Raw genomic sequence first — 22360 nt, 5'->3', positions numbered from 1 at the left:
CATCTTTTCTGCAGAAGGAATTTAAAGGAGAAAAGTTAGGAATCAGGTAACACCTGTTAGATCCTTAGGGGATTGAAACTCATGAATAGTGAGTTCTAGAATGAGCACCCGAAATTGCATATGGGGAGGCAACATGTTCCAGAAATACTATTTGAGGTTTAGCAAAGTTAACCTATGACAATTTTACGGTTAATCCAGCCTTCTTCAAACGTGTGAGCACTTCAGGGATGTGTAACATATGATCATCAAAAGATTTGCTGTCAGTACAGGATAGTCAAGATAGTGGTAGACAAATCAAATTTAATATCTGAAAAAGTAGAATCGAGCAAGCCTGTTAAAACAGCAGCATCGCTACATAGTACAACTGGAACCCTGTTGAATTCATGGAGATTCCAGTCAGTCTCAATTGCGGTTAGGTATTTCGAATATTCAGTTAAAGGTACAGTACTTAATAACAGACTTTATTTATATAAGTTACCAGAATGTATTCCTGTAGAACCAGGAGAAAGAAGAATAGAGAACGGGAAGAGGGACAAATTGCATAATGACCTAATGTTGTGCACTATGATCTACAACAGGTCTAAAACTACCTTTCGGTTTGGATACCAGAAAATAGGAGAGGCATATGCAGAAGTAAAGGAAGGGGTCATTTCTCCTTTAAGCATTTTATCAATCAGGCACTCTCGATCTTTCATTCTACGGGGTGCTAGGCAATTCTAACAGGTGTAGTATCAGAAACATAAATTTTGTACTCACGAGCATTCTGTTACACCTAAATGATTCGTAAAATCATCCGGATAATTGTCACACAAAGATCACGGATTTTATTAGTTTGGCCTGCTGATAAATTACTTTGATCCAGATTACCTCTGTCCGGATACTCTTTTACTTCAATGGATGAAACGCTATTGGATAACGTTATATTTACTTTAATAAGAGGAATTTCTCAAGGGAAAAATTTGAACCACTGTTTCCTACCCCGCAAATCCAATAGCAATTGCACTTGGGAGATGAAATCAGAGCGAAAATTGATATAGTAAGACAACTTCCTAACAGCCAACAACAATGTCAAAACAGGTTTCTTGCTGATTTCAGGAAGCACAAAGGTGGCATTTACACAAACGTTAGCAGTAATACGTTGACATTGAATGGGACAGATGATATTTTGAACGTGGTCTCAGTCATTTTTATCCTTTTTGTTGGTACCCGAAAGAATCCGGTTTCTCAACTTTGGGTGCCCCTAGTAACCTATTATTGTAATAGGTGAATAATCTGGAATAGATCTCGATGATATAGGGCAATAGTTCTTGATATGTTGCTTTGAGGCACAGGAATAAATTGAATATTCGAATTCTTGCCCAAATAATTACCGTTTTTAACTACAGGACATTTAGTTTTCAGATGATCCTAGACTTTCCACTCAAACATTTTATAATGGCATTACTAGGAACAGAGCTGTGAGAAGAGGCATTATTCACTGAAGTAAAAGGAGGGGGAACGTTTACGACACGCGAGGTATCAGGATATTTAATACTCTCAGCTTGAACACATACAAATTCTAATTAATGAAGCGATTCGTGTCTTCTAGCAAAACTCATATATATGAGCGAAATTGAATACAAATTCCGTCAATGTTATCCACTATCTCCATTTCAGGTATAGACAAACTGAAAACATTTACAAGAAATCTTAGACCATGGCCATACAATGCTTAGATATGTTGTCTGGTACTGACCGCGATCTGTAACACTTCCTCTGATTTAACGACTTTAGTGTCCAACTCGTTGGCTGAATGGTCAGCGTATTGGCCTTCGGTTCAGGAGGTCACGGGTTCGATTCCCGGCCGGGTCGGGGATTTTAACCTTCATTGGTTAATTCCAATGGCTCGGGGACTTGTGTTTGTACTGTCCTCAACATCCCTGCAATTCACACACCACACATAACACTATCCTCCGCCACAATAACACGCAGTTACCTACACATGGCAGACGCCGCCCACCCTCATCGGAGGGTCTGCCTTACAAGGGCTGCACCCGGCTAGAAATAGCCACACGAAATTATTATTATTATTATTATTATTATTATTATTATTATTATTATTATTATTATTATTATTATTATTATTATTATTATTATTATTATTATAACGACTTTAGTGCATGAGCAGGGATGTACCTTTTAAGAACATTTCGTGAAAATCCTTAATGAGAGATCCTTCCGAAATAGCTTGAGAAATTTCGTTCTTTAAGTTATCAGTGGTGTATGGACACAATACCCTAAATATCACTGGAAATGAAATGAAATGAAATGGCGTATGGCTTTTAATGCCGGGAGTGTCCAAGGACATGTTCGGCTCGCCAGGTGCAGGTCTTTTGATTTGACACCCGCAGGCGACCTGCGCGTCGTGATGAGGATGAAATGATGATGAAGACGACACATACACCCAGCCCTCGAGCCGGCGAAATTAACCAAGGATGGTTAAAATTCCCGACCCTACCGGGAATCAAACCCGGGACCCCTCTGACCAAAGGCCAGCACGCTAACCATATAGCCATGGAGTCGGACATCACTGGAGAATCCAGGCTAAAAACATTTGCGGTTTCTGTCCACTAGGTAACGTAATAATGTTACTGACCTGGACTGAAATGAGTGAAAAACTTGATATTCCTTTGACCGGTTTAGGCAAGATTTCAAATTTACATTGTAGGACTTAATGAAGAAAACTCTCACTCGGCACCGGTAACAGGTTGAGTTTTGCGATTATTAGCATTGCTAGAGATGCGTAATCAGGATATTTATCGTGCACCTTTGACGAAACCTCAGTGACCATAACATTTTTAAACCTGCGCTTGTTCCAATAATAATAATCAAAATCACGTGACAAAAAATAGCTGAGGTTAACAACCGAGTACATAGCTCCAATGCTTCAGGTTTCAACATAAAGATCTGTGATACTATACACGTACTGTAATGTGTAACTTAAGTCCTTATTCTCTTAAATCGGGAGAGCTGGCCGTGTGGTAAGGGCCGCGCAGTTCTGAGCTTGCAACCGCGAGATAATGGGTTCGAACCCCACTGTCGGCAACCCTGAAGATGGTTTTCTGTGGTTTCCGATTTTCACACAAGGCAAATGCTGGGGCTGTACCTTAATTAAGGCCACGGCCACTTCCTTCCCATTCCTAGACCTTTCCTATCTTACATTTGGTTAATAGAATGTTCATCACTATCCAAGCACCTAATGAGTAGAACGGAACACTCTTATACCCTTGTTACGGATCACCTGAAGCTTGGAAGAGAGAATTCATTAATTGCAGTCCTTTTCTATTTTTTCTTTTTCTTATTGATGCATTAATCTGATTTTCCTTGTTAAAAATGTTTTGTCTATTAATACATTAACATTCCTGATCGTAATAATAATAATAATAAGAAGAAGAAGAAGAAGAAGAAGAAGAAGAAAATTTTAAAATATGTTTGAGAGGGAAAACTACAGCGAAAATTAAAATATAGTGAAATGTCACTTTCAAAAATAAAACATTTCGTCGGAGCTCAGAAGGAGCTGAAGAAATTTACTAAAACCATATTTAAAATGCCGTGGATGGAACCGGCAAGTTGGCGTCAGATAAAAATTAAGTGACTAAAAATAATACGCATATTTTGTATGAGGGAACGTGCTCCATTCAAGTCAACACAAATGAAAACAAGGAAAGAAAGCCCTCAAATAAGATAATTTCCACTCGCTTACTTAGAATCCGAATGATGCCATCCATGGGGCTTGTAAATAGAATAGAGTGGCACCGCTGCAAGCTTGCATACAGGAGTTTGTGGGTTCGAATATTACCGTCGGCAGCACTTAAAATCGCTTTCCGTGGTTTCTCAGCCTCGCAAAAGGCAAATGCTCAAGCTGTACATTACCTAAGCAACGGCCGTTACCTTAAAAGTCCTAGCCCTTTTCCTTCCTTCCTTCCTTCCTTCCTTCACCGAAAACCTTCAATGTGTTATGCGACGTTAAACAAGCAGCAAAAGAGTTCACATTTTAATTATAGTGATTGTAAACGTTTCGCGTTCTTAAAAGCAATAGTTGCCACTTTTCTATTTTGCAAGTACGATTCGTTCAGTTAAATTTACAAATCGTCATGATATCGGGACCAGAAAGGAGAGTTAATTTTGTTAGTTACTTTACTAGACATTTACTCTTTCATGGATTGTTTTAATTCCTTTCGATTTCAGCTCATGCAGGAGATACGTTGTTTAATGTGTTCAGATGATTATGCCGTAAGCTCAAGAGAAGAGGGATTTAATCTCAGCACGGGAAAAATGACTTTATATTAAATATTTGGGATAATTTATCTTGATTTACTTCATTTGGTTGTCACTCCCCGGTTATTTGTTCCAAAATATTATAATATTGCAGCGTCTTGCATTTTAGAACACTTAAAATGAGTTCAAAATATGTAGACAAGAAAAAAGGAAGACCTGCTATAACTCTCTGGAAGGTTTTGCAAGTGGAAGTCAAATTTGACAGGTTTTGTAAACCAGAATGTGACCAAGATGGCCACCGATGCAGATGCAAAACCTGCCAAATTTGACTTACATTTGCAAAACATGCTATCCGTGAACTTTAAATCACTATACATCGAAAACATTTTGGGGAGATTATACATATTTTAACATTCAAATCGGTGATTTCTACCTGATTTATAGAAAATAATAATGAATGTATCTCTTGGGGATTTGCCGTAAAACATTTTATCCAATTTCCTCTGTGACGCTTATGATACGTGTAGCAGAGTTTGCAAGTGGACGACTCGTATGTTAATTGGGAAGGTAACACTAATGACAGGAAGCATGACCAATAAATTGTAACTAAATTAATCTGAGATGGACAGATGAATCACAAAATGATGGAACTAAAGGGAAGAATATTCTGGACGTGGTGCTGGTAAAACCAGAAGAGCTTTATAGGGAAACTGAAGGGGATTGGTGGTTTATTGTCACAAAGCTTTTTTTGCAGATAATTGCAGCCGAATGGCCAAATTGGTACATAAATATATTACATATCCTTAGGAGCTTATCCTGTATAATAGTACCTAATTATAATATTCAATATATAGTATTTAAACAGTTTTATCCGTCCTCATTTCTCCCTGTTATATTCATTTTAACTGTGTGGTTCATTTTAAGCGTGCACGGTTATGTCTTACTATACTCAGCAATAGACTTTTACCTCTTGTTACACATGGTTAAGTGGTACTTGTCACAGAGCTGGTTACAGAGTGCGCATACACAGTTTTTGGATGGTTGTGGTATTTCTTGTTCTGGCAGATTATATAGTGAAATGCATGGATTGCCTGTCTGGTGAGTACGTTCCTTAGTTTCTGGTTTTCGTTCACCCATCTCCTGTCTGTCATAGCGTCTGTTGCATAGAAGTCTAGGGGTATTTCTCTTCGTTTCTTTTCTCTAATCTCGATAAGTGTCTTCGCTGGCTTGGTGTATGGCAGGAATAACTGGAGTCGTAGGTACTCTATACAGAATGTCTCTTTTGCTAGTTCATAAACAAGTCTGGATGGGGCAGTTTTCGCTACTCTTAGTGCTCTTTTTAAATATCGGGCTTTCACTTCCTCTGTGGTCTTTAAGTCTGTCAGGGATAATTTTTTCCCATATTACTTCCAGACCGTATGTTAGGACTGGGCTTATTTTCGCGCGGAAAAGGGTTATGGCTGTTTGTAGTGATAGGGAGGTAATATTCTTTACGCTGTAGATTACGCTGATTGCGGCAGTTGCTATTTCTTTTACGTGTTTCCTGAATGTTTTTGCCGTAATTAAAAAATAAATGTAGTAGAAAGGAAGGCCGTAAATGTAGGAAAATTAGGCAGTACTATAGGGCTGGTAAGACAGGCATGAGTCCGGCCCCGCGGTGTAGGGGGCAAGGTGTCCGCCTGTCACCGGCGGCCCCGGGTTCGATTCCCGGCAGTGTCAGGGGTTTTTAATTGTAAATGATTAATATCGCTGGCCTGGGGACTAGGTGTTTGTGTCGTCATTAACGTTCCTTTCCTCACATTCAACACTTTACACATTCGCCATTTACATAATTCACGCAGGTTCCTCGTATATGGTGCTAGTAAGGGCAAAATATCTTCATAGGTCGACGCCCCGAACAAATAGCATTTAAAAAAAGACAGGCATGAGGAAGTTTTTAAAAAGTAATTATGATCATTGGAAAATGGTAATTAAAAGAATAAACAGTTGATAGGATTGGTTTAAAGCGATCGTAAGGAGGTGGAGGGAATCGGCTGTGTCCTTTGAATAGGAGCTGCACTGTTATTTGTCTGGAAATGAAACAGCCTATTTCCAGTCATTCGACCGGGTCCGGAATGAGTTGAATGAAGCCCTATCTAGCGGCAAGGATATGAATTGTTCTGGCTGTCGAAGCCATATGAAATGAAATGATATTGGAGGGAAAACCGGAGTATCCGAAGAAAAACCTGCTCCACCTCCGCTTTGTCCAGCACAAATCTCACATCGAGTGATCGGGATTTGAACCACGGAACCCGGCGGTGAGAGGGCAGCGCGCTGCCTCCTGAGCCACGGAGAATAAAAAAAGCAGCTGGAATTGATATGATTTCTGAGGATATACTAAAATCAATCACGCAGTAACGGAAATAGTACCATTGTGGAGAATGCGAGTTACATCTTGTTCGACCAATCGATTTCCGGCAGAGGAAAGACAGTTAGTACGTTTACATGGGGATTGAGATCGATTTGAGTGCACTTACCGTATTGAATACAATCCCCGTTTACATGTAGTAGGCTATTTGAGTATCGTATTGAATCCGCCAGGCAACATCGGCGTATGCGAACGATGCAGAATTGTAGTAAAATCGATATCACCTCTTAGAATTTAAAAACGCCAAATGCAGTAGAAGCCCCGGAGATAACTTTCGGTTTTGAAAGTATCTGTGGTATTCCAAATGTAATTGGTGCAATAGAAGTAACGCACATTCCAATTTTACCCCCAACAGAAGGTTATCGTGATTTTGTTAATCGCAAAGGCTGGCCGTCTTATAATATGACGGCAGTTATTGATCATTTATACAGCTAAATATATGTACTGGCTTATTATATTTGTTATTTCGACGGAACAAACATGGAGTGTGTGCGCAGTCCTTTTCAATACAATCTCAGTAAAATCCGCGTTTACATGGAACTCAATTCGAACCGAGTACGATGCGATCCCAGATTTTACCGTATCGACCTTGAGACTCAATCCGAACTGAGTCCCCGTTTACATGGCGTTTTCAATACGGGAAGTGTACTCAGATCGATCTGAATCCTGCATGTAAACGTAAGTTACTAAGTGTTTTGTTCCACTATGCCGCCTCTATCCTCCTATACTGCCTGCTGTATGCTAGGCTTTTTGCGAATAGGCTCCGACAAAAATTCTCCGCTAGATGGCAGGTATAGACGCACAAAGTTCTTCATGCATTATTATGACGACAGCTTACAAAACACTACGGTGTATAATCATATATTCACTGAAGCTCGTAAATTACATCAGTAATATTAAATATAGATAATATTACCAGTCTGAAGTCGTTGTTTGGCCTCTTCATGTCACAATTTAAATATGCTTCTGGACGAATGCTTGGAGTGATACACCGGGCGGCTAACATTTTGTGTTATTGCCAACGCAGTATCAGTTACCAGAGGTCTTACGAACCTTGTTAAGATAATATCATGAACAGTTTGCTGATATTCTTTGACCTCACACTGTAACAGAACACATTCGGAAAGGAAAGAAGTAGCAAGCCCTCGTATTACGCTCGTAAGTTTGAAGGACTTCCGACAGTAGGGCATAGCAGCTTCAAGAAACTCCTGCAGATGCTTCATTAGAGCAACAAAACGAGGTTTTGGTTATCAAAGTCCTCCTCTGTCCCGGTGCATAATCAGTTCCATTTAGTGGTGTCGAAGCTCTGGAGCTAGACCGTGAGATGTTGCTGAAGCAAATGTCATACTCCATTTCTTCAATAACACAAACCAAGTACCCACAGATTAGGATTTGATTTTCTGTTTCTAGATTGATCGGGACATTATCGTTTGGATACTCGAGTAATCTGAGGATATCCAAATACTTCCTTTATTAGGACCTTGCCTAGATATAGCCGACAGCCACTTATCTCTTAATAGTCTCTTCTAGACGGTATTTCATAGAATCGTATCTCTTCTGGCTGCGGACCACCTTGCCGAGATTTGTAAAATTCTACACTTGAATATTTCGGGGGGAAATCTGAAGTTTCAATTCTCCAAACTATACACTTTAAAAGAACTTTTAAAATACGGTACCTATAAGCATAACATGATTAATTCATTTCACAGTTCTGCACAAAATATCACTTGTATAAAAGAAAGTGAACAGGCACGTTTACTCATTGTACGAAATAACTCAGCTTTTCGTACACATACATGCATCAATGAGGGCCCGTTCACAATGCAAACGTAATCGTAAACTTAACGACGTAACAAAACTGTAAAATTAACGTAAAATTTGTGGTAGCCTATTAACAATGTAAAAACGTAACATGAACGTAAATAGTACACAGCAGCCAATAAAAATAAAAAAAACAACACTACCATGTTATTTAACACGAAAGTCGAGTTTAGGCTAGCTCGCAGTTTTATACACTGACTGACAGAGCAAATGCAACACCAAGAAGGAGTGGTCAGAACTTTATGCCAATTGCAGGGTAGACTGACATCACTGAGGTATGCTCATGATGTGAAATGCGCCGCTGTGCTGCGCACGTAGCGAACGATAAATGGGACACGGCGTTGGCGAATGGCCCACTTCGTACCGTGATTTCTCAGCCGACAGTCATTGTAGAACGTGTTGTCGTATGCCACAGGACACGTGTATAGCTAAGAATGCCAGGCCGCCGTCAACGGAGGCGTTTCCAGCAGACAGACGACTTTACGAGGGGTATGGTGATCGGGCTGAGAAGGGCAGGTTGGTCGCTTCGTTAAATCGCAGCCGATACCCATAGGGATGTGTCCACGGTGCAGCGCCTGTGGCGAAGATTGTTGGCGCAGGGACATGTGGCACGTGCGAGGGGTCCAGGCGCAGCCCGAGTGACGTCAGCACGCGAGGATCGGCGCATCCGCCGCCAAGCGGTGGCAGCCCCGCACGCCACGTCAACCGCCATTCTTCAGCATGTGCAAGACACCCTGGCTGTTCCAATATCGACCAGAACAATTTCCCGTCGATTGGTTGAAGGAGGCCTGCACTCCCGGCGCCCGCTCAGAAGACTACCATTGACTCCACAGCATAGACGTGCACGCCTGACATGGTGCCGGGCTAGAGCGACTTGGATGAGGGAATGGCGGAACGTCGTGTTCTCCGATGAGTCACGCTTCTGTTCTGTCAGTGATAGTCACCGCAGACGAGTGTGGCGTCGGCGTGGAGAAAGGTCAAATCCGGCAGTAACTGTGGAGCGCCCTACCACTAGACAACGCGGCATCATGGTTTGGGGCGCTATTGCGTATGATTCCACGTCACCTCTAGTGCGTATTCAAGGCACGTTAAATGCCCACCGCTACGTGCAGCATGTACTGCGGCCGGTGGCACTCCCGTACCTTCAGGGGCTGCCCAATGCTCTGTTTCAGCAGGATAATGCCCGCCCACACACTGCTCGCATCTCCCAACAGGCTCTACGAGGTGTACAGATTCTTCCGTGGCCAGCGTACTCTCCGGATCTCTCACCAATCGAACACGTGTGGGATCTCATTGGACGCCGTTTGCAAACTCTGCCCCAGCCTCGTACGGACGACCAACTGTGGAAAATGGTTGACAGAGAATGGAGAACCATCCCTAAGGACACCATCCGCACTCTTATTGACTCTGTACCTCGACGTGTTTTTGCGTGCATCGCCGCTCGCGGTAGTCCTACATCCTACTGAGTCGATGCCGTGCGCATTGTGTAACCTGCATATCGGTTTGAAATAAACATCAATTATTCTTCCGTGCCGACTCTGTTTTTTCCCCAACTTTCATCCCTTTCGAACCACTCCTCCTTGGTGTTGCATTTGCTCTGTCAGTCAGTGTATGTTAATACCTCGATGGAATCAAACAACATGGAAGTGGAATTAATATTACTCCAATCACCTCTTGCTTCGCTCCTGGGAAATATGTACCTGAAAATGCGAAGTAAAGAATGGTGCAAAAAATGGATTCATCCTTTGAATCAGAGGTTATCTCAGGGCGATATCGGTGTCTACCGCAAGAAATGATCCTCATCAGTTCGTTTTGTACATGAGAATGAAACCAGAACGGTTTTACATTATCTTACGATTTGTGTCTACTTTTCTAAGAAGTGTAAGGTCTCCTTTGCCGACATCTATGCGCCTAGCTATCACACTCCGTTGAAATGTTTTGGTACGATATCGTTTTCATAAACTAGTAATTTGTCATAATGTTAAGAAATATATAGGGACACTGTTTTATCTATGACGGGGATGGTCACTCGCCCGGTTGCCAGCGCTGCGAGCTTGTCTCCCGCCATTTACCGTCAGATTTCATTGCTACAGCATATTTATTTCCACGTATTCAATTTCGGTACAGCGTCCTTCTAATTCGTTTTCATTTTATCATACATACAAACAAGGGTTGTTTTGAAAGAGAATTGTCTGACTCGTTGCATACTGGCCTTCGGTTCAGAGGGTCCCGGGTTCGATTCCCGGCTGGATCGGGGATTTTAATCGCTTCTGATTAATTCTTCTGGCTCGGGGACAGGGTGTTTGTGCCCGTCCCAACTCTCTCCTCTTCATATTCACACAACACACTACACTACCAACCATCACAGAAGCACGCAGTAGTGATTACATCCCTCCATATACGATTGGCGTCAGGAAGGGCACCCGGCCGTAAAACAGGGCGAAATCCACATGTGCGACGCAGTTCGCACCCGCGACCCCACAGGTGTGGGAAAAGCGGTAGAAGAAGAAGAAGAAAAGCCAATCTCGCACGAAATACAATGTTTACTTCTGCTCTGATTGGCTGTTCTTAAACTTAACGTAAAATTAACCGCAAGAGCTTGGAGTTTGCAATCCTTTAATTTTACGGATTCGCAGTTAAGTTTACGTCAGCGCATTGTGAAAGGTTCCATCTGATAACATGGTCGCAAACTTCTAAGTTAACGGTAATTTTAAGTTTACGTTACGTTTAACGCAATGCAAAACCTACCCTGACCGCGAAGATTGTGCATCTGTGACTACACTTTTTATTTTTCTTTTTTTTTTTGTTAGGGGCTATACGTCGCACCGACACAGATAGGTCTTATGGCGACGATGGGATAGGAAAGGCCTAGGAGTTGGAAGGAAGCGGCCGTGGCGTTAATTAAGGTACAGCCCCAGCATTTGCCTGGTGTGAAAATGGGAAACCACGGAAAACCATCTTCAGGGCTGCCGACAGTGGGGTTCGAACCTACTATCTCCCGAATACTGGATACTGACCGCACTTAAGCGACTGTAGCTATCGAGCTCGGTTACTACACTCTTACGGCGACTTGAAGAAATATTGATATTCGCGCCTGGCAATAGAGGAGGCAGAATAAGAGGATCGAGACGGCGGTGGTTATGGAGTTTCATTGGTTGTAGTTTTGAAGTTGATGTTTAGTTGTATAAAATAAAATTGTGATCATGCTAAAGTAAATGATTTGTTACCGGTACTGGAAAAAGGAAAATTTGGCGATCGTGACTGGACTGCTGGCAATTTCAACATCAAGTTAAATTCGAACAACGATGACTGAATGCCGAGTATTACGCGGTGTATTTACTTGCGAAGTGAATTAGCTTGAAGAATGTTGAATCCAGTGGCGGTGCGTGACTTTCATCACTGGGGGTTCAAAAGAAGAAAAAATTGCCTCCCCCCCAACCTCTCCTCTTCCCATCTCCGCCAGCTTCTCTTCCATCGTGGGCCGTAACCTCCTAAACTAAGATGACATAAGTTCTAGAAAGTGATCAAATACAAGAGGAGCAGAAAATACGGTAGGCCTACATGCCGAGTTTTACCACATGCAAAATAAGAAATAACTGCTTCATTGAAGTCCGCAGAGTCTCGAACAAAGTTCATTTCAATTGACAACATAGCAAGAGCAATAAGTCTATCCTCGGTCATTGTGCTGCGCTAGAAAGTTTTTATTCTCTTCAGGGTAGAGAAACACCTTTCTGCTTCCGATGTCATGCGAATAGTAACAACTATATTTAAAAGTTTTCATTGGTATTACCTTGCCGCTATTCTTTGCCTCAATGATTTTTGAGTTAAGTTTCTCTCCAAAAGGTAATTATTCCAAAGAAGGCAAATTAATAGGTATTTAGTAAGTAATGATATATTTGGGACAAGATATTAATTGGAATTTGACAGTTTAATGTGACTTTTGGTAGTAACGATGCTTTTCGACACTAGCGCTAGTTACGTGTTCTATTCTCTGTTGCCTAGTCAAATTCCCGTAAGGCCAACAGATGGCAGGCACATACCCCAACCCCAACAACACGACTAGCTAGTCTTGAGACAGTGGCCTATTGCGCATGCGTAAAGAACAGAGATCCGTTTCTGCGATATCCTGGTCTTGCCTTAGTGCTGGCTTTCGTCCCCCCGCACCTCGCCACTCCCTTCGCCTATGTACGGACGGAGAGATCGTCTTTGCAAGGGGGTTCATTCCAGACAAGTATCCAGCCACAGACCTTGCGCAGCTCACATGAATTGAAAGCCAGTGCGAGTATATTACGGATAGAGGGACTTAGCAAGAGCTTCGAGATTGACAAGGGAGTTATGAGAATCACGTAGTTGAGTACAATTTGATATAAACTGGAGGTTCATTGCTCCATTGCGCTATACCAGAAACCGCCACTGGTTGAATCTTACCAATTGTGATCACGTGGAAATTCGTAGCATGTATGCTTCACTTGTGGAAAGATACGAGAAGTTAAAACGTATTGATGACGAAGCCTACAATGATCTGCAGCAAAGGGAAAACCTGAAAGATATCGTGCTTGAAACAGAGATCGACAATTGCAGTGTGTATGATCTGAATTTTTTTAAGGTTAGAGAAACAGTGCAGGCCTTACAAGTTGTAGGTCAAACTGTTTCTGAAGTCCGTAGTAACTGTTCACCTTTTTCCAATGAGAGATAATTAATACTACTAAAACTAGAGCTCAAAATGTTTGACGGGAACATGAAAGGTTGTATTGGGTACTTGAAGATGGCAGCCTTAAAGATGAAGAAAAATTTGTTCATTTGACTCAGTGTATGGAACCTGGTTCACCTGCTCAGAAACTGATAGAAAACTTCCCTCCTTCCAAGGAAAACTATAAAAGGTTGAAGTCTGCATATGGGAAGAATGAGTTACTTACTGAATAATGTTAGAGAACTTTTATCTTTGTTGTTAAAGAAAGAGCACAACTGTATGGCAGTTTGGAAAGACAGTTGAGAGAGCTTGATTCATTACGAGTAACAAAGCAGAAGTATGCTGCAATGTTATTCCCTTTTGTGGAAAGTGCCTAACCAGATGTTATGTTTAAAACTTAGGACGGGTATTGTTTATCAAAAGAAATGTCTACCAAGGAACCTGACTGTTGCCTGATAGAATTGTTAGCCTTCTTAAAGACTGAGGTCGAAGGTGATGAACAAGTTAAGCAAAGACAAGGTTCTTTTGAAACTAATAAGAGGGTAGATCGAGTTAAGCAAGAAGACGGTCTCAGATGAACCTAAAGGTGATTCGGTTTCAAATACAGTTAACATGTTAGCAGGTAGTATTGAAGGATATGTGACCTGTCTGCAGACTTCAGTTGCTAGAGTAGTTGTTTGTGGATCCACACACAGAATGAGAGTTATTTGTCACAGTGGATTGCAGAAAAGCTACATATAGGCCTTGGCCTACAGTAGAAATCTTGTGTTAAGAAACTAGAGTTGGAACAAATAGGAAAGGTAACCATAAGTCAAGAATTATTTGGAGATAGGAAAACACCTGCTTGTTTCAAGTCCTATTAAATAACTCTGTTGGGTATAAATGAAGAAAATAGATGTGAGGTTACAGCATCAGGCTGTGATTATATTTGTGGTAGTGGTCCCCTAGTTGTTGCTTACTTGTTTAATTTATTGAAGGACAAGTCTGTTGAACTTACTGGTGTTAGACAATAAAATGATAACAGTCCTAATGACATACAGGTATTGTTAGGAGCTCATATCTGGGCTGAAATAATCACGCCAGACTTTGTACATATATACAAGAATCTGGTGGCTATGGGAACTTGTTTGGGGTGGACACTTATGGGCCCGTCTGAGATCACCTCACCAACTGCCTCATCTTACACTCAACTTACATTGACCCAAGGAAGCTGCCTCTGTGGATCAGTGATAGAGTTTTGGCCTTGGGGTCCCAAGATAGTGGGTTCAAACCCAGCAGAGATAGTTGGATTTTAAAGGGTGGTAAAAAGTCCATTCGACACAACATATTATACAATGTTGGCATGTAAATGATCTCTGGTGAGATACTGTAGTTGTGAGATAGGAGATGGGTGAATTCCTTAGACTGTGGTGTTGGTATGACTGAAAATATCTTAGGACTCCAATGGTATTGTGGTGTGGATGAACTTGGATGAAACTTCAGTGTAAATACATGTTTAATAACCCAAAGGATGGTACCCTCCAGCGTGCAGAAAATATTTGATCCAGTTGGATTTTCAGCCCCATCAACACTTATTCCCAAATTCATTCTACAGAACATGCGGCAAAGGAAGATAGGATGGGATGAGGTTTTACCAGAAGATATTTGTGAAGAATTTTGTTGATGGAACCAGCAGCTACAATACCTAGAAGGATTTTCCTGAATGATAACAGCTTATTGCATGTATTTGTTGACACCAGCAAAAAGGCATTTGGTTGTTGCATTTTTCTGAGGACAGAATGCAGAAATAAAATGAAACTAAGCCTTATGATGACTTAATCTAGACTGGTGCCTCTCAAAGAACTAACGCTACCTCATCTCGAACTGATGGGTGCGCTCCTTGGTGTTAGGATGTCATGGTTGAGCCTTCGATGCTTACACCAGGATAATATACACACTGTGTTTTGGTCTGATTCAGCAGTAATCTTAACATGGATAGAAAACAAAGGGCATTGGTCTGTATTTGTAGAGAACCAGGTAAAGGAGATTCATGGGTATAAGTAAGGCTAGTTCATGGAGCCACATTCCAGGCAGACTCAACCCAGCAGACCTGTTATCTAGAGGATGTTCACCAGCACAGCTTTGGAGATCCCGTTGGTGGGAGGGGTCCCTCTTGGCTTAAAAGTAAAGAAGAAGAATAAGTTTCTAAACATCCTGAACCAGTGTTGAAAGAAGTCAATAGGGAAAGAAGGAAAACAGCTATAGTTGCCAAGAACAATGTTGTGAAAATAATCTTACTGCAACTAAGCTCACAATTCTCTGGGTACATTAAAATAATAAGGACCATTGATTGGATTTTGAGATTCAAAGTAATCTTAGGAACCACGTATCTACAGAAATTGGTAGCAAAGAGTTTCTCTTTGCTGAGAAGAAGCTGTTCTTCCTTACCCAGAGTGAAATTCTTTATGAAGAAGAAAGAAAGGAGCAATTGTAGAATCTGCAGGTGTTCATAGATAATGAAGGAATTCTTTGCATGAAATCAAGAGTTGCTGATATTGAAGACACTACAGAGTACCTACCTAATTGTACTTTCATTATCATGCCAGTTGAATCAGTTGTTCAGAGATATGTGATCTGTTATTGTAACTATGCTAAAGCTTTGGAGGTACCTTTCCCTCCATTATCACAGGATCAAATCAAGGCACCAAGTACTTTCCAGATCACTGATACAGATGTGTTTCTACAAGTTGGAGAAAAGGAGTGGATTGTGATTTTCACTTGTGCGGTTTATAAGGCTGTACATCTGGAATCGATCACTTCACTTAATAAGGTAGTTTATGTTCAAGCTCTACGCAGATTTGTAGCAAGAAGAGGAAGAGCGAATATCATTTATTCTGACAATGGGATGAATTTCACAGGATTTCATAGAGCCTTGGAACAATTGGATTGGACTGAAATGGAGAAGACAGTCAGTCTTCTGAAAATTAAATGGAAGCTGTACTCTCCCACAGCAGCTTGGTGTGAAGGATTCAGGGAAAGACTGATTCAGATTTTAAAGGATTTGCTACATTGTAATATGGGCAAAGCTTGCTTAAATTATGAGGAAATGTGTACTATTTTGTGTGATTGTGAGAATATGATGAACAACCGACCTCTAGCATGTTTCTGATGAAGATGAACTCAAGCCACTACGCTCTTCCATGTTTCTACAGAAGCAACAGGGATCCCTGTAACTTGGAGAAATCATGTTGGTGGAAAGCAACACCAAGAAACTAATCAACTGGCCCTTAGGAAGAGTTGTGTAGCTCTTACGTGGAAGAGATAACATGATTCATCTGGTTAGAGTTAAGAGAGCAACTGGTGTCTTGTTTTGTCCACTACAGCAACTTTATCCTCTCAAGATAAATTGTCGTAAGAAGAAGGATTTTACCAACACTTCACAACACCTAGAAATAGCCACATGAAATTATTACTGAAGAGATGAGACAGTAATCAACTATGTTGTTCCCAGTCGTGACTCCGGGAATGAAAAATCAGATGAATTCCAGACTTGCTGTGGTAGAACTGTTGGACCACTCAAAAAAGTTGACATATGGTGGCTCACATCTATGAGCACAGTGTACGATTATAATTTTCAGAATGTTCATTTCAGTTAGTCGGTGCGTTGCGAAACCGCCTTTTGCAAAGTGGGGGAATGTGGACTGCGTGTTATATCTTGTTTCAGCAGTCTATTTCCGGCAGAGGAAAGGCAGTAGTTTGTTCCACCACGTTATGTAGTTTTGAAGTTAATGTTGAGTTGCATAAATAAAATTGTGATTATGCTAAAGTAAATAAATGATATGTTGTTGCAAAAAAGAACAACTGTATCTGAAGTAATTATTTGTTTACTACTTGGATGAAGGAGCTGTACTGAATGAATGGAGAGTTGCTATAATAGCCCCTGAGTACAAAGGGGGAGAGGAGGTGTGATAAATACAAAGCTGATAATTACTGGCCAGTCAGCATGACATGTGTTGCATGTAAGCTGTGGGAAAGCATTCTTTCTGATTGTACCGTATTAGACGTGTGGGCAAAATTACTAACTGCTTTAGAAGAGAAGAGAATAGTTTTATTTATCATCTACTGGATAACCGAATTACAGATGATTCAATAGAAAATTAAATATCTAACTGCAATAGAGAACAGTTATAGATAAATACAAATTTATACTTATGTACAAATATACATCTTCACAGCTTTTCTACAGATATGGTACATACTACAGACTATGCACATAATAATTTACACATAATTACTACATTCCACGTTTGAGAAGAGCTTTCCGTATTGCAGTAGAAGGATGATGAAAAATGTCAAGTGACCCTTCCAGCTGATTTATGGTCCTAAGAGCTTGCATGAACCAAGAATTTTGTAGTGCAGCCGTCCTATATTTGGGCAGGTGGAATATTAATTTCTGTCTTGTTCGTCTGTGTGGAACATGAAGTGGAACGAACCCCAGTATAGCCAGACAGTCCACTTTACTCTTCAGGCATTTAGTTACTAAAATTGTCTTTGCACATTTTCAGTGTGATGCCAGCGTGTTCATTCCAACACTTTTTACAAATTCTTCATACCTGCTTAAAGTGAGTGGCATGCCAATGTGTCCAAAACTAATCCTTTTCATGAACCTTATCTGAACTCTCTCGAGACGGTATATGTGAACTTTCTGAAACGGTACCCAGACCTCACAACCATACTCGAGAGAGGGTCTAACCAGAGAACTAAATAATGTTCTGGTACATACAATGTTACTGAAATTTTTACAATTTCTTTTGATAAATACAGGTAGTCCAAGAGCTATCTTTATAATATTATCAATGTGTTTCTCAAGGTGTAAGCCATTCCTGTTACTCAGAATTCACACAGGTCAGTAAATTCCTCTACACGATTTAAACATTCTCCACTAATTTTATATCTGTAAAAAACAGGCATTAATTTCTGAGTAAATGACACAACACCGCACTTAACTTTACTACCTGTGAGGGACAACTTATCCAACCATTTGCATATTTGGTTCAAATTCTCTTGTAGTTATTCGCCATCACTGCCTTCGTCTACGATTCTGTAGTTTTAAGTCATCAGCGTATAAGTGTCCTTTACTGTTGTGAATGACTGAAGTAATGTCATTCAGAAACAAAGCAAATTGAAGAGGCCCCAAACAGTGATCCCTGTGGAATGCCAGAAGAAGGTTGGTAGGGGTTACATATCAAACCCTCGGACCTGGCGGTAAATACATAATCCACCAATTCAATCATTACCTTTCTCTACTTATGAGCCATTGATGTGAGAAATTAGTTGGCAACCTCATGACACTTCATGTTCTTAGCAAAATGGCTGTAAGTGAAATCAGTATGTTTAATGTCAAGTATTGTCCTAGGAAGAGACAAATTATTTTTGTCATATTTTAACTGTTATAGCCAAGGTGATGACACTCACTAGTATTATTTGTTGGAGGAGGAAGAGTACCAGTTATTTGCAGCTCTTTGTGTTCAATGATTTTGTAGCTGTTGGGGTAATAATTTTTATTGGAAATATCAATTAATACAGGTTCATTTTTTCACTCATTCACCTATCCCAGGACATGTTTACCTTTACAATTCCTGATCTCCCTCTTTGTCAAAATCTCCATAAATATAAACCTACATTCACATCTAGAAAGGATTCTTCTTACTTTTCATAGAAATGATAACCATAACATCTCCCTCATTCAAGATTTCTACCTCAAGCATGAGGAATATTTGCTTCACTGTTGAACTTTCCCAGCACAATCAGTCTAATTTGTGTTGTTCATTTACCTCCAGTGCAGCAGTTATCCTGTGTGTCACCATGTAGGTATTGTAAATATTTTAATTGCCTGGTCTATTATAGATAGATATATGATTTACTTTAATTATCAAAGTTAGGGATAAGTGTCCTTGTCTTACATTTGACAACAGTAATGTTAATTTAAGTGATTGATTTTCCATTGACAGGTGTGGAGGAATTTCGTACAAAATTAGCAGGAGAATGCCTTATTGACAGTACTTGCCCAAATGGTTGTTCCTGTGAAGGTACTGTTGTTGACTGCTCTGCAAGAAGCTTCAAAGAAATTCCAAAAGACATTCCCATGTACACCACTGAACTGTGAGTAATAATTTGTTCATTTTAGTAAGTTTATTGTAGCAATGAGGAGCAAATCCTCGTAGAATTCTTACATTAGTTTTATGACCTTAGAATATAGAGATATAATGTAAGAATCGTTGTTGCTATACATGTTTGGTTGTATTTTATATGTTAAGTTAGTATTTAAATGTTAAACATATACTATCTGATCAAACATACCACATCCAAACAGTAGGCTACACAAAACTGTCGTCAGTGTTTCTCAGATATTCTGCCCAGTGATGGACATTAATACAACATGGGCTGAGCTCACTCCCCCTTGGCATTTCTTTACATCTCGAACTGTAGCAGGCGTAGTTTGTGATATGGGTTATTTGGGTCTGGAGAGAAGTCACTATTCTAGTTCATCCCAGAGGTGTTCATTAGGATTGAGGGTGGGGCTCTTGGCTGGCCAGTCTATTTCTAAAACCTTGCTTTCTGCAAACCACTCACAAACTTATTCCACTTTATGGCAGGGAGCATTATCATGCTGAAACCCACAGTGGCATCTCCAAACTGGTCTCCTGGAGAAAGCACACAGCTTGTCAGACTATACTTACAGTATATCCTTCCATCTTTAATATGCTCATAGTATTACAAGAAGACTGAGTCCCATCCATGAAAAATACCCCTTCACTTTCACCCCACTTATGCCAGATTTCACTGTGAATACTGTGCAGTTTGACGTGTATGGTTCACCCAACGTTCTCTGCATCCGAAACCTCCCATCCAACTGCCACATAGTATAATGTGATTCATCACTCCGAATCATGCTTCTCCATTCGTCTATGGACCTACGGGAGAGTCCTTTGCACCACTAAATGTGGCACCTAGCGTTTGCTGGTAGAATGTGTGATTTAAGGCTGGGTGCCTAAGCCTTAAACCTCAGTCTTTTTATCTCCAAGTGCATAGTTTTGATGCTAGCTGCATAGTTAGCGTCACTGAACAATTCAGACGTGATTATACCGCACAGTGTCAAACAATTTTCCTGTACCACATTCTTCAATGCAAGTGGTCTTTATCGATTGACACACGTGGTCTACTTGGCTGTAGTTTTTTTGTAGTAGGGTCTTCCCATGTCCACTTCATGATCATGTTCCCGACAGTTGATTTGGGCAACTTCATAAGGGTGGAAATGGGCTTTACTGATTGCTTACTGATGGTGCAACCACTGACCATTCCACGTTTAAAGTCACTAACCTCTCTTGCTCCATCCATTCTGAAGATACCTTATAGTACTGAACGCCGCCCACCTTTCGGCTACCTTTTATAGCAGAGAGAAAGAATGGAAAATGAATTGATAAACATTTATTCCAATGTAGAAAAACATTTGTCCGCTCAAAAACTTTTATCTTATATTGTCTTCAATGATCTCGAACCAGTGTATGTGGAAGTATCAAAATTGATTTGCTTAATATTAACATTTCCTGTGACCATGGCTTTCTCTGAAAGGAGTATGAGTACTCTGAGAAGGATAGAAACATACTTGCATAATACAATGAACAATGAAAGACTTAGCAGTCTTAGTATCATTTCTCATTTCTGTTGATGCACTAGCCAGCGTCTTGGTATGTGTGCTAGGTACCAACTGATGAGCCCAACCTAGTACACGAGGGCAAAACGCTGGCAACCAGGAATGAGTTAGGTGGAAAATTTATAATGTTCAATAACGGACCATTTATATTGGTATTATTTCTCATTTTTGTCAAGAAAAAGCTTGTGAAGGAATTGATGAGTGATCAGATATTGAAGGACCATGTGATTGGTCATTTTGCAACCAAGAAAACTCAACGTTTGGAACTACTCAACCAGAAACTTTAAAGTAAGATTTCCTGCCTACCCATTTATTAACTAATAGTTTCGCAACTGGCTAATATTGGTCCTGATTGGGTCATCAGTCCAAAAACTAGTTTGATCCAGCCTTCCATGCCACCTTATCTTGCACTAATGTCTTCATCCCTTTGCAACTACCTCACCCTACATCTACAATGATTTATTTGTCATATGCATGTCTTAGCCCCCCAATCAATTCTTACCACCTACACTCAAGGCTTAGGTGTCTCGAGATATGTTCCATCAATATATCACTAAACAAATAAATAAACAAAAAAGTAAATCTATACATATAATATAACATCCTTGCAGAAATGGGAGTCGATGAGAAACTGCTGGCGATAATAAGGGCAACACTAATACCACATCCAAAGTAAAATTCCAAGGATGTCTCTCTGAACCCTTTGAGATCAAGACAAGCGTTCGACAGGGAGATGGGCTGTCACCTCTTTTGTTCAACTGCGAACTTGAGAAGGTAATACAGGAGTGGTGAAAGATGTTAAAAGAAAGAAACCTTTACAAACCCATAAGGATTGGGACAAAGTAAAATGGAGTGGAAATAGATTGCTTAGCGTTCACTGATGATATACCCCTTATGACAGAAAATTTCTAAAGTGCAACAGCACAGATCAATGTGTTGAAGGAAGTAGCAGAACAAACAGGTTTACAAAATTCCTTTCAAAAGGCACAAGTAATGTCAAATATCAAAGATGATACGGCACAACTAAACACCAAATATGGAATGATAAACTGTGTGAGGAATGGATTCAGCAAAATGGACTTGACAAAGAGGCCATAGCAGCAAGAATCAAGAAAATGGAAGTCACTTTCCAAACCACCCGCAACATATACAACAAAAAGTGCTTTTCCCTGAACACAAAAATTCGTCACTACAACACTGTCATCAAACCAGTATCGCTGTATGCATCTGAATGCCTTATCCTCTCCCAGAAATGTTTGCTTGCAGATTTAGAGAGGAAAGAAAGAAAGATCCTACACACCATACTTAGCCCAAACTACAAAAATGGCATCTACATTAGAAAATCCAGGCAAGAAGTATACTCTTAGATAGAGAAGATCACGGACACAATGCGTAAAGGCAGAGTTTGCTTCTACGATCATATACGACGGATGATCGATTCTCGATGGATGAAACGTATTTTCAGTATATTTGACTCAAAACCAAAAACGGC

General features: G+C 40.5%; 1 protein-coding gene across 1 annotated transcript in view; it reads left to right on the top strand.

The window, feature by feature from the left end:
* The window catches only part of sli (slit guidance ligand), a 1279943-nt gene that overhangs the window by 1056132 nt on the left and 201451 nt on the right, over positions 1-22360 (top strand). Inside the window, exon 14 of the mRNA XM_067140837.2 lies at positions 19166-19316. Coding sequence (XP_066996938.1) covers positions 19166-19316 — 151 coding nt within the window. The remainder of the gene's footprint in view (positions 1-19165; positions 19317-22360) is intronic.

The sequence above is a fragment of the Anabrus simplex genome, chromosome 2, assembly GCF_040414725.1.
Source record: "Anabrus simplex isolate iqAnaSimp1 chromosome 2, ASM4041472v1, whole genome shotgun sequence".
Taxonomy (NCBI): Eukaryota; Metazoa; Arthropoda; class Insecta; order Orthoptera; family Tettigoniidae; genus Anabrus; species Anabrus simplex.
The sequence above is the reverse complement of the archived record's forward strand: the minus strand, read 5'-3'. Positions and strand labels throughout refer to the sequence as shown.